The sequence below is a fragment of the Chlorocebus sabaeus genome, chromosome 21, assembly GCF_047675955.1.
Source record: "Chlorocebus sabaeus isolate Y175 chromosome 21, mChlSab1.0.hap1, whole genome shotgun sequence".
Classification (NCBI taxonomy): Eukaryota; Metazoa; Chordata; class Mammalia; order Primates; family Cercopithecidae; genus Chlorocebus; species Chlorocebus sabaeus.
The window spans coordinates 13,225,180-13,238,848 of NC_132924.1; the positions used below are offsets into that span (position 1 = coordinate 13,225,180).

General features: G+C 38.7%; 1 protein-coding gene across 1 annotated transcript in view; it reads right to left on the reverse strand.

The window, feature by feature from the left end:
* Nucleotides 1–7,899: 7,899 nt before the first annotated feature.
* Nucleotides 7,900–13,669, reverse strand: part of ABCA13 (ATP binding cassette subfamily A member 13) — a 502,662-nt gene continuing 496,892 nt past the window's right edge. The window contains exons 60-62 of the mRNA XM_073008854.1: nt 11,946–12,051; nt 10,570–10,707; nt 7,900–9,863 (exon numbers count right to left, since the gene is read on the reverse strand). Coding sequence (XP_072864955.1) covers nt 9,768–9,863; nt 10,570–10,707; nt 11,946–12,051 — 340 coding nt within the window. The 3' untranslated portion in view covers nt 7,900–9,767. The remainder of the gene's footprint in view (nt 9,864–10,569; nt 10,708–11,945; nt 12,052–13,669) is intronic.

A 13,669-nucleotide genomic window follows, 5' to 3' on the forward strand; every position in this document is an offset into this window, starting at 1 on the left:
TCATTCTTTCCTCTAAATTTCTTCCTAAGGATCCTAGAGGAGGCCATTCCTGTGGACCAGAGCTTACATTCTTTTCTGCTAATCCTAAATTTTTAGACAAGCTTCACCTCCTTAACCAATCAGAAATCAGAAAATCTCTGAATCCACCTGTGACCTGTGGGCCCCCGCTTTGAGCTGTTCTGTCTTTCGATGTCAAACCAATGTAGAGTCTCCATGTACTCATTTATGATTTTCCTGTAACCTCTGTCTCCCCACCTTTAAAAACCCTTACCTGTGAGGCACCTTGAAGCTCAGTTCTTACGTATGAGCTGCCCAATTTTGTTTGCTGGCTGCAAACAAATGCCCCACTTTCGCTCCTATCCGGATGTCAGTGTTTGGTTTTGCTGCACTGAGTAAGCAGACCCCAGTCCAGTTCAATAACAATCTCAGGGTGGAGAGATACTCTTAAAGAGGTTGGTATTGCATGTTGCTCGGCTTCCTCTGGCTGCCTGGCCATTCATATTTCTCTCTGTTCTCCCCTATGCCGATCTCCTGCCTAAAGACATGGAGTATCTCACAAGCTTCAGTAACCATACTCTAAGCCCTGGAAAGAAATTTTGCCCAAACTAATCTAGCGTCCAGTCTGAGTTTTGCGATGACAGGTATCTTTGTGAAAATTGTCCTTAAAATAGATTAGTACCCCTTTTCTTTCTGTAATCAAACACAGGAGATATTATCAGTATTATATTAGTAGTAATCATGTTTTCTGCTTTTATCTGATGGGCAAAACATTTCCTTCCCTAAAGGTGCCAAGTCTCTATGAAGATTTTGTTACCAACTTGAGGGAAATGAAATTAAGCTGGTGTATGGTGAGTGTCTCCTAAGCACTCTATTAAATATGCCTGGGACCTGAAGTTTGGGTGTTTTCTTCTCCTCATTGGCATTACAGTTAGATGGGGAATAACTCCACATTTTTCACTTTGCAGAAACTGAAGGAAAAATGGATACACTTTTCATGCATCTAAAAATGTACAAGTATTTTCTTAGAAAACAGTAAACATAGGGTTTTCAAGGAAAACACAAGAGCAATTAGGGAGACCTTGCTAACTCTGGAGAACAAGGACTTCAGTATTGCACATGACCATGGGATTCATGCAAAGACATTTATATTCAGGGAACTTTCCTACATCCCAGGGCCATGGAAAAATGCACACTGTCTCCGTGTCCATGAGCATTAGCTGAAAGGGTTGTGTACAGGACCATGTCGAGAACTGACAGAGCCTAACAGGAAATTGAGGAGTCTCTTAAATAAAATAAATTATTCACTTATTATTGCTTAGTTTCAAGTAGCAATGATTAATAGTGATTATGTGGTTTTTAAGGTTGATGTAGTCCCTGTCTCCATCCTCCACATTGTTCTTCTGTTCCTTCAGTAAACATTTATTAGAACTGGATCCACTATGAGGCTCTGGGAATATAATCATGCATCTGATTCTGAAGTTATTTTTGAAAAATTCCACCACATACAAGGAAACTAATATGAAAAAATGCAGTTTTTAACAACAAAGGCATATATAGAAATGGAGATGCTCAGAGGTTACAATTAACACTCTGAGCTGGGAAAGGGTTCAAGGAAGAATTAAGAGAAGAAACAGTAATGTTTCCTGAAAAACAACCCCTGGAAAGCAACAAATGAGCCTTGGCAAGCAGAGAAAATAGCATGTGCCAGAGACACAGTTGTACAAGAGCAGGCTTGGTGTTCTAGCTGGAGGTGGTGCAGGGCAGTGGAGCAGAGGCAGGCTCTCCATTGAAAGGAGGACGGGGAGATGGTCTGGGGTCAGCAAAGGACCTGTGAGAAGAGGCCTTTTACGATCAAGTTTGAGTCTGGAAAACCAATCTTGAGCAGCATGGAGAGCTGTGTAGGAGTCCGATCAGAGGCTACTCTAAAACACACCCAGATGAACAATAAGAGGGAGACAGGATGGCAGGCTCTCTTACTGAATTACAGACCTAATCAGGGTATGCACCTGCTGCTAATCTTCGTGTCTGCTCCTGCAGGTCCAAAGGGTGAGCCCGGGACCAGACCCTCATCTGCCTTCCCTGATACTTCCTCACAGCCATGCTAAACTTCAACCAGAATGAATTATCTGCAGATTCTCAAACACTTTAAGTTCTTTCATGCCTCTGTGCCTTCCCAGGACTACCCCCACCTCCTGTTTGGAATGTGGTTATTTTTATCATCAGCTCCTCTCTCAGCTCAAATGCCACATTCTCTGTCGACCTTTCCTTGACTTTCCCAGTGCTCCCACACCACTTCACGCTGCCAATTTGACCTCCACGTTAAACATGACCCTGGAGGCCTAGGGAAGTCTGCACTCTTCTGAAAGCAAAATCGATGGCCAGTCACTCACTCACTGTGGCTCTGTGTCTCCACCCAAATCTCATGTGGAATTGTAATCACCATAATCCCCGCGTGTCTGGGCAGGGACCTGATAGGAGGTGATTGAATCATGGCAGTGGTTTCCCTCATGCTGTTCTAGCGATAGTGACTTCTCATGAGATCTGATGGTTTTATAAGTTTCCCCTGTGCTCTCTCTCCTGCTGCCTTGTGAAGGTGTCTGCTTCCCCTTCTCCTTTTGCCATGATTGTAAGTCTTCCAAGGCCTCCCCAGCCTTAACTGTGAATCAATTAAACCTCTTTTGTTTATAATTTACCCAGTCTCAGGTAATTTCTTTATAGCAGTGTGAGAATGAATACATCCACTGATCATTTCAACAGGTATTTATTGGTCACCTATTCAGTGCCAGGCACTGGGAATAAAATGGAGAAAGGGAAACACCTCCCCACCTCCATCCCATTGTCATTGCCCTGATGGAACTTGCAATTTAGTGAGGGAGATAAACATTTTTCAAATAATTGCACACAAGTAAAATTATAATCATGGTACTTGCTATGAAGGAGTTGTACTGGGTGAAATGAGAGGGATTCGCAGAGGGAAGGACCGTGGGCAGTGTTCAGGAAAGCTCCCACAAGGAGTGACATTTGTGCTGGCATATGAAGTGGGAGAAGAAGTTAGCTTGGTAAATAAGAGGGAAAGAAGGGAGTTCACAGCAGAGGAAATCAATGCACGCATTCTCTGTAGCAGGAGGGTATTAGGACACATTGGAAGAACACAAGGCTAATGCAGTTCTAGCAGCTGAAGCGGGAGGTATGTGGAAGAAAAGCCAGTCAAGATGTTCCAGGCATTATTAAAAGTGTTTTCTTTATTCTGAGAGCATTGGGAAAGCATGGAGTTTTAATCAAAATAATAACATTCTTGGCTTTACATTTCAAAAAAAACAAACAAACGCACAAACAAACCACCCCCTCAGGAACAGAGAAGGCAGATGATAGACAGGCAAAATTAGATCAAGGGAAACCAGTTATGATACCAGTGTTATGGTAAAACTATTATCCAAGCAAGAAATAATAGAGGTGTTCATTAAAATAGTGAAAGAAGAGGTGAAAAAATCATCAGCAAGAGATGTTAAGGAAAGTCACCAGGACTCATAAAGGACGGATTCTGGAACATTAGGGAGCAGCAGGTGATAAGGAAAACTCTCAGAAGATAGTTCATGCAACTTGAAGGTTGTTAGTAATATTCCCTGGCATGTTGAACACAAAGGAGATGAATGGGTTGGCTTGGAGAGAAGGCACATTCATCTGTTCTCTTGGTGAGAAGGACGAGCCCATGAGACTTCAATGGAGATGCCAAGTAGACCTTGTTGCATGTCTAGAGCTCAGTAGAGAGGCCTGCTGTGGATAAATCAATCTGTGGGGGATAGTTGATGAGGAACAGATAGAAGATAGAATATAGAGGGAAAATCAGAAGGCCAAGAACTAGGCTTTCAAAGGCCCCCAGTTTATTGCCATGTGAAGGAGCATTTGCCTAAAATGAAACTAAGGAGAGGGGGAAAAATCCCAGAAAAGTGTAGAGTCATGGGATCCAAGGAATAAAACTTATCTTAAAAGAGAGGTGAGAAGGTGTGAATTTTGAATTATCTGTTGGACTTAGGAAAATGGAGACCCTCAGTGATCTTAGCTGGGACTGTTTGGTGGCATAGAGGGAGCAGCAGCCAAAGTAGAACAGGCAGAGGAGGCAGTGGGAGGTGAAGATGGAGCAGACTCTGGAGGGATGGATTATTGATTGAGTGGACACTGATGAGGCACTGATACAGTATTTTATACAGTGGGACAGACTAAAGCATCTTAAGTGTTGCTAGAAAGAGCCTAGCTCTAAGAGAGGTATCAAATATACAAGACAGAAGAGAAATAATAAATAAAGTTTCCTGAGAAGGGCATGCTATATTTTGACAGTGTAACACAAATCAGCTGTTAAAACTTCATAAATATTATTAGCTGTATCATATCAGATTGTGAAAAATTACTGGTAATCTTAACTTTCTAATATAGATTATTATATTTTATGAAATATTTTTTCTGCGTTTGACACCATTTATTACCTTTGAATGCAATGGATTACAGTAATAGTTTCTGAGTTTATATCACAACTGCATTTTCTAGATAAATCACACTGTATTATGAGACATATACTACTGATTCTATTTACATTAGTTCTCTCTGTACCCATGTTCATACATTAATTTCTCCATATTTGTCTTTTCTTGTATTCTTGGACAAGTTTGTGTGCCAGTGTTATACTGGTGTCTAAAATGAGATAGAATTTGTTCATTTTCTGAAATAGTTTGTGTAATAGAGAGTTTATCTCTTAGAATGGCACAATTGTAAAACCATCTGGGTCTGCTGTATTGGGATGGGACACTGGTAGGGATATACTTGTGATGACATTTCATGGTTGATTCATTTTCTGGAGTGGCTGTTGTTTTCTTGAGACAATCTTGATTCCTACTTGTGTACTAAAAATATTATTTATTTGGTTTTGAATATTTTGCATAAAGTTATTCATATTATTCTCTTATTACTCTTCATTTCTATCTTTAGATATGCTCCCTTTTCTTTTCTAAAATTGTGTATTTGTGCACCCTCTGTGGAAATTTGCTGATTTCATTAATCTTCTTAAAGATCTTGTCATGATTGTAAATGTGAGGACAACGGAAGCACACAACAGCAAAGGGGCTTGGAAATCACACTCTGATTGGCAGTAGAGCCAGGTCTCCTGATGCCCAGATTATGAACTCCCCCTTGGACTTGCTGCCTTGCTCTAGCATACTACCCTAATTCACTTAAACTTATGCTGAGGCAAACAAAGTTTTTACTTGGTTATGTGTGGGTAGAAAAAGCTGCAGCGTGACACTAAGTGCAAGTGTAAGCAGATTGGAAGCAGTGACTCCTCACCCTGCACTGAACCCCACAAAGAGTCCCCAGTGTTTCATGAACAAAACCAAGGAACAAACAGACTCCCACCAACAACAGTTGTCATCCATCAATACCAAGCCACACCCATGGAACATAAATGTGAAGGCAAATATGGGGTTCAGAATGTTGCCTTGTATTGGAAAGAAGAATATGCTCATTAAATTTCTAGATGTGCTTTTTAACCATTGAGTTTTGCTAGGTTTCAGATGTACCTTTAATTCAGTGGACCTAATTTTTCTTTAAAATATTTTAATGTAAGGAGTGTTCTTTAAAACACTTTAACTTAAGAGAAAAAATGTGATAGATTCACTTACAGTGAAAGACAGTGAAATGTCTCTTGTGATGGCAAGCAATAGCAAATAATTAAGAAAAATGCCTCTGACTTCTTTCTGTAATTTGCAACCCTTTCCAGCAAGAGACATTTATTCATTAAAGTTCTCAAGAGGAATTCTCACTGTGAGAAAATGACAATGCTATTTATTTAGCCCAAATGGAAAATATCCATAAAATTTTCTTCTCTTTATCTGCCACATTCAATTTGATAGTAATGTTTATAAATATAAATGATATCTGCTCCACAGATCTTAGCATACATCTGTAATCTTGAAAATAGTAACACTCTTAGAACCTAGATTGCCCAAAATAGCCACATAATTTAACATTACCTGGTTCATTCAACATGTCCAAGATTGAATGAATTCTTTTCCCAAGCAAAATGGCCACAAAACTTCTCTGTGTTTCTATAGTAGTGACTGCTGGTTATCTATCCAGTAGCTGTTTAGTTCTTCTCACATCGAATCAGAACCTTCATTTTATTTTAGGGTGCTCAGAGGCCTGGATAAAAACTGCATTGACCAAACACTCTTGTAGCTAGTTAGGGTCATGTGAATACTTCTAGGTGATGTAATATAAGCCTAAGTATGCAGGTGAGGTTGCCAGGGAAGCTCTTGAAACAGATGTGCTATTATCCCCTTAGTCCAATTTTTCTTTTATTTCAGCTTTGAATATTGTGATAACTAGAGATCTAGCAGCCATTCTGGAATGTAAGAGAAATTCTAAAAACGAGACACCTGGGTTATTTATGTCTACAGGAACCACTATTTTAGCTAAGGCTCTCCAACATAACAAGCAAGCATCCACTGCTCATTAAGTATTTTCCATTTGCTCTGATATTCTTAGGCTCAGATGTCATTTCCCCCATTCCTCATCTGCAAAGACCCATGCAGGTGGTAACTTCTCGCGAAGTTTGTTCCCACATCCTCCGTGAGAGCGAATCATTCCGATCCCATGTCAGGGAGTACTCCTTGCTTGTAGCTCTCAGCTTGCCATCTCCACCTGCTTGAGTGCTCCTCAAGGACAATGACTGTGGCTCTGCTATTGATTAGTCCACCACCCCATGTTTATAGTACCCACCACCTACTTATGTGCATGGAATGAGATCAAAAGTGTTAGCTGAAGGAATGAATGTGTGTGTGAGTGTGCATACATGTGAATGTGTGCATATGTTTGCTTGTATATGCATGATGTGTGCATATGTATGTCTGTGTGTATGTGTGAAAGGGCTTTGAATTATTCAAGTGTGTGAAATTGAGTTGTAACAAGTTATCAAAAAAATTCACTGAGCTGAAATAATACAGCAGGCCAAAGCAAAAGCCAAAGGAGAAACATAGTCAACCCAGTTTGAAAATGTAAAGTGTCTGTAACTCCTACATAGGCAGAAACATGTGTGATTATGCTAATATTCATGTCACTCTCATTAACACTAATAGTGTGCCTATGGGGGGAGGTTGCAGGGTGTGTATGGGACTGTGTATTTTCTAAGATATTTTGTAAGATGTCATGTTGAGCTATTTTTCAATTCAATGCTTATTAAACAAAACTACCTATGACCCTAAGCCACCTAGTCTTTACTATGCTAAAAATACACTTTATATTTGCTTTTTACTATCTTGATTTTGCGTGAAAGCTTTAATACATCAACTGTTTAAATATCTGAGTAAAGATAATCTATATAGTAAATGCTAGATTACTAGAACTGAGATAATCACTGTTGTTTGTGTTTCATAAAGTACTCTACTCAGAATGATTTCAAAAGCAGGTAGTCTGTTTAAAAGTCTCAGTTGTGTGACCTTAAGCCCAAAGGTCTTAAGACAAACGTTTAACTCCAAAGGCATAAAATACCTGCATGACTTATAAATGCAATGACATTTTCAACATTAACATAAGATTTGACCTTTTGTATCCAGTCTTCTGGGATGTGGTGTTTAAGCATGTTGGGCTCCTCTTTCTTTCTGTTTATTGTTCAAAGGCATACCTTGAAGCATAAAATTCAAGAATACAGCAGTTCAAAAACCAGGAAAGAACCCCTAAGAGCAGAATATAGCAGAGCAAAACTCAATTAAATTTTAACCTTTCAAACTTCAAAGATTTGGAGTAGCTTCATTTCCTGCTTACCTAAATTAAATTGGATCCCTAAAGACACAGATAAAAATACAAGAAAATATATTGGCAAAAGCACAATTACATTCCAAAAATCACGCTAAATTAAAGCACATTTCATTTATTCACTGCAGTTTAAACAAGTTCATGTTTCACAAATTGGTATTTATTGATTCAACAGTCATAAAAAGATTACATATTTCCTTTTGACAACTAGACTATGTTAGAATTAGAGAATAAATCATACAGCCATAAACCGTAATTTATTTAAGGAAATGTAATTCATGTGATACAGGAGAATCAAAATTGCTCACAACAAAGCTATCTGTGATTGTCTTAATCCTTACCATTTAAAAAATATCTCTTATATGGAATGATATTTAAGAAATAGAGATTTAATGAAATCTTGCTTTAGTAACGAAATCTCATAAGGAAGTATATGCCTTTGATCACAAGCTGCTGGTAGTCAATGTTAGTGTTGAAAAAGACCAAATTTTAAAATAAGATTAATGTGATTTTCTATTGAGGATTCAGAAAAAAAATGTTGTTAAAAGAATGTTGAGAAATGTCTGAACTCAGAAATGTCTGACTGGAAACTATTTCAGTAGTGGATTGAATTTATGCATTTTACTAACTATAGGATGAAAAATATCAGACGTATATAGCCTTTAAGAGTCATATCTGAGCACTCTCTATCTGACAATGCTTTGAAGACAACAATTCTGAGGATGACATAATTTTTACAAAGTTTTTAAAAATATATTTTAAAATAAACCATGGCTGGGCGCGGTGGCTCACGCCTGTAATCCCAACACTTTGGGAGGCGGAGGCGGGTGGATCACAAGGTCAGGAGATGGAGACCATCCTGGCTAACATGGTGAAACCCCATCTCTACTAAAAATACAAAAAATTAGCCGGGCATGGCGACGTGCACCTGTAGTCCCAGCTGCTGGGGAGGCTGAGGCAGGAGAATGGTGTGAACCCGGGAGGCGGAGCTTGCAGTGAGCTGAGATCGCGCCACTGCACTCCAGCCTGGGAGAGACAGCGAGACTCCATCTCAAAAAAAAGAAAAAGACCACATACTATGCTGATTTTGCTTGTATAACTAGGAGGTAACGAGACATTCCCTTAAATCATTGGTTCTTAAACTGGAATGTGCTTGTTTAAGTCCCAGAATTTAAGATTCACTAGGTCTGGAGTGGATCCTGATAATGTACATTTCTTGCAAGCTCCCAGTTGATGGCAATGCAGCTAATATGGGGACCACTACGCTTTGAAAAACACTGACTTAGAGTAACAAAATCCAGTAATTATTCATCCAAATTAAGAAAAAGAAAATGCCTCTACATTTTGTTTATCTACCCTCATAAATTATAACCTGGGAGAATCTGGTAGAACGGCTGTAATTGATACAGAGTAACTAGTTCAATTTAATTAATTTTGCTAAAGTGTATACTAAAAGAGCTTTTCAAATCCTATTTTTTTAAAAAGACAACTTTTATATGTAAAAAATTGGTGATTCTTTCATATCATACCATATAATGTCATCAGTATTAGTAAAAGCTTACATTAAAATCATTAAAAACATGTAGGGGGGCTCAGTTTTCTTAACAGAAAAATGACATGCTTAGAGTGGACAATCTGTGACAGCCTTTCCAGCTCCAGAATGTCTCAGTTTGGACACTGTCAAATCATTCATGCCTTTGTCACAAAGAAGCTGGTGTCCATCGGGCATGGTAAAAAGAACAAATGTCTTGGAGGAGCTCCCCAAAAGTCTGCAGAAAGAACAACCTTTCCATTTGGTGGTTATTAACTAACAAGGAGATTCAAAATAGAAAATGAACAAGAGAATGTAATTTGACTGCCTGAAGAGTGTGCCCCAGCTCCTTGGTTGTGCGCATGCTTGTTTTATCCTTGACTGTTAATTGTAATGAAAGACAAGGCTTTATTCCTTACGGAAACTCCTTTAGTGATCAGACGGGCAAGTGATGTGTGTGGTGACTGTCAGTGGATGAATCAAGAGTAGATTGTAGAGTTTGCTGCTGCTCAGAAGCAAAATTAATAAATACCTGAAAAAAACCATAAAAATGTTTTTTACTTATAATACAAACTTTTGGTCTCACTTACTAGAAAGGAGACCTTGTCTCAGAACACTGGCCAACTTGTCCTAAAAACCACAGATCATTAATTCATACCACTCCCTCCCAAATCACATAAATATGTAAATCCATTGAGGACACAACTCTAAGAACGTTCATATTTCTAGATAATTATAATAATAAATCACCTAGAAGTTCTCAATACTGTAAGCCTGGTTTTAGAAAGATGTTGTGATGTATTTTTATATACATTATATAAATATTTGTATATTTATATACAAATATACAGTACAGTATATTTCTGGTACTCTTGGTAAATGAAATGCTTTTTGCTTCCCCAGAAGTTAGCTATCATTTGATTACAGTGGAGCTGCCCCGACAAGTCTTGTGGGGGTGAGTAAGATGGAGAAAGGAAGGTTAACGTGACATGATTTAATTAGTTGAATGCCCAACATAATCATGAACAAACTGAAACTCTACTGAATATCTATCTTAAGTAGAAGAGTATACAATAAACAAACTTTCTGACACCATCCTTATCCTAATTTTATAAAATTTAAAAAGATGAAATGAATAAAGTGGTGAATTGAAGCAATTCAATTAATTTAAAATTGACTAGATTAGGTCTGATGAACAGACCAAAATGCAACCTCCTGAATCATTCAAGATACTATACCTGCTCCAAAGTGGTTTGGTTAATGGTATAATGCTTAATATTCAAGAAGGTTTTATTGTTCTCTATAACTTTGAACAAGTCAGCTAGGCATCCCCATCTTTTTGGCACATGATATTCTAACAAATTCAGGTGCTGTCCCTAAAAGCAAAAAAAAAAAAAAAAAAAAAAAAAAAAAAAAGGTATCATATAATTAGCATTATTAAATGAAATTGATCATACTACATTTAATTGGCAAATAAATTCAGTTATGTTTTCTCAACCTACACAAATAATTTTGTGAGTCTCCAATGGATGCCTATTGATGACAATTTTTCACAGGGTATATTTGACAAATGACATTCAACTGAGTGGCATTGCTGTTCTGCCCCCTGATATGCCCCAACCTTGCAATAGCATGGGGAAGCCCTGTTTAAGGAATCATAAGATGCCCAAAGATATTTGAAATGTAGTGATTTAACATGGCCTAAGAGAGATGGATGGAGGAGCCCTGAGTTTTACACTGGGACTTGGGCTTGTCTCTCACTGTTCTCATCATTAGCTGAGCAACTCTTGGGAAGACATTTAAACCCCTGATCTTTGTCTTCATGTATGCCAATGGAGATAATTATATCTATTTTATAGAGTAGCTCAGAGTCATAATTGAGCATGAATGACAGTCTCACACAGCATGCTTCTGCCATAGTAGGATTTCACTAAATAACAGTTGTTGAAGTAAATAAAACATAACTACTTTATAGACTACAACCTGCTAGAAGTTATAATAAACCAGCATCCGGCAGTTATCCAAGAGATTTTTAGACAGTGCTTCTCAAACTTTAGTGTTCATAGGAATCGCCGGGTCACCTTGTTAAAATGCAGATTCCCATTCAATAGGTTGGGGCCTGTGATTCTGCACATCTAAGAGGTCCCAGGTAATGAAGATGCTGCTGGCTCAGTGACCATACTTGATGATAGCAAGTTCGTAGAGGATTGTGATCTCAAGCACAGGGCTCTTTCTGTGAAGCAATGCTGAAACCATCAAGCCTATAAACCCTACCGCAAATATATGGAAGAGATTAGCTTTTGCAATCTTCTATGCTGAACAAGATGAGCTATGCAGTGGACTTAGGCCCACAGATAAGAGGCGTGATATGTAATCACAGGCTGCTCTGGCCAATCCAGCAAGCAATTAAGCAGGCTTGTCACTCTTCAGAGTGGTCAAGCAATATCAGCCATCCATGCTATTTTTGGCAGGGAGGCAGGGTCTATACTTTGCAATGTGACTAAGGTAACAAGTAGTATCTTATAACAGCATAGAATAAAAACAGAAAAAGACAGGTACGTTTATTAGCTTTTTTAGCTGACAACAAAGAAATAATACAGGATATTAGCACTACCTTGAACTGAATTCCTGGAAAATAAAGCTTCAAGTGATCAGAAACAGTGCAATGTTGATTTGCTTCCTTACAGAGCCAAACTTTGACTGTATAACCATCACCAAACCTGAAAGATAAATAAAATAAAAACAAGATTATTATCATATTGACCTAAGACGAGTAAATTCTAAGTCCATTTTCACACAGAGGCAGAAAAAGGAAGTACCTACTCCAAATTGTTGAGAGTTTGGATTCTCAATATAAGACACAGAAATTAATAGTTAAGTCATTTACACAATTAATTGTTTTTCATTTATATTGACAGACACTGATTTACCTTAAAAAAAATTATCAGCAAGTCCCAGAATCAACACCCAGTCAATAAAAGAGGGAAGGTGAAAACACAAACGGTGAAAGCAAAGTCCTGAGTTAGTGGAAGTGGGAAGCTGGGCTGGAAACTGGCCCTGGGAAGCATGATTGTTGGCCTTATTGCTTCAAGGTCTGTACTGATTAAAATTTGGCAGGGAAAAGATGAAAGGGATTGCATATGTAATTACCAGGCACTTGTTTGTTTGTTACATAAAAAAGTTACCGCAATTATACTTCAACCCAGCCTAGGTGGACAGGCCCTGTGACTGCAGAGGAAGTCTCCTGCCTAAGGGGCTCTGTTCCTCACACTGCAGAGTTATAGACAGTAGTTCCACTGGTGTCCCATCAACAAGACATGAGCTCATACTCACACCCTAAGGTAACCTCAAATAGCAATCTCCAGTAATGTAGGAGTTCTCCAAAAACTATATGAATTATTCTACTCCCTTATCTCATGTGGTGTTGGGCACATCATAGCATCCCAATAAAAATCTGTTCAATAAAAGACAAATACATGAATATACTCTGATGACTAAAATCTCTGTCCCTTTTGTTCACTGAAGCATCTTTTCTAAGTACGAAGCACAGTATGAGTACCTAGTACCTAGCACTGGTAAATATTAGTTTAATGAGTGAAGAATGAACAAATGGCATGCCCAGTCTTAGTAATCATAGTCATCTCATTTACAAAGCATTGCTGGGGAAAAACGTGTTACACTTAAGTAAATTTTCCCTAAATGAGGCTGATCCCTAATAGATTTATGGTCAAATTATTTTTCAAGTCTATCTGTTTAAGACAGGGGACCCAAGACAATGTGACCTTGTGTCAGTGACATAGATCACCCTTGTGAGCACCGATGGAGCTCTTTGCCCTGGGGTTCTGTTTTCCTGTCCTCCTGCCTTAATTTCAGGCTGTCAGATGTCACTTCCCCATGAGGTCTGGGCATGGCCACAGTAGCCTCCCATCATTCCAGTTGATGGTTTCTAATCTTCACATGGCTGAGAGGTTGGTGAGGACACTGATAAAATATACATAAAAGCATACAGACAAGCACCTCTCTAACATTTCTATTTGGCTATCTCTCACAATTGTTAAAGGTCAACACATTGGGTTGGTACAAGAGGAATATATTCTATGGTCATCCCTCTTCTCAGCAGTATGTTACAAGCTGTGCTGCTGAATAACACAATCAACCCACTGTGTCTTCACCAAATCCCCCAAAGTGGGTGTATTTGTCAGCATTTCATGAAAAGAAGGGATTGAGGCCCAGGTGGTTGAAGGGGCTTCCCAAGGTGAAGCACCATGTCACTGGAGCTTTGTAAATGCTCCTGGGAGAGCTCTCAGCTCTGTGTGGACATAATGTTGTGTTCCAGGG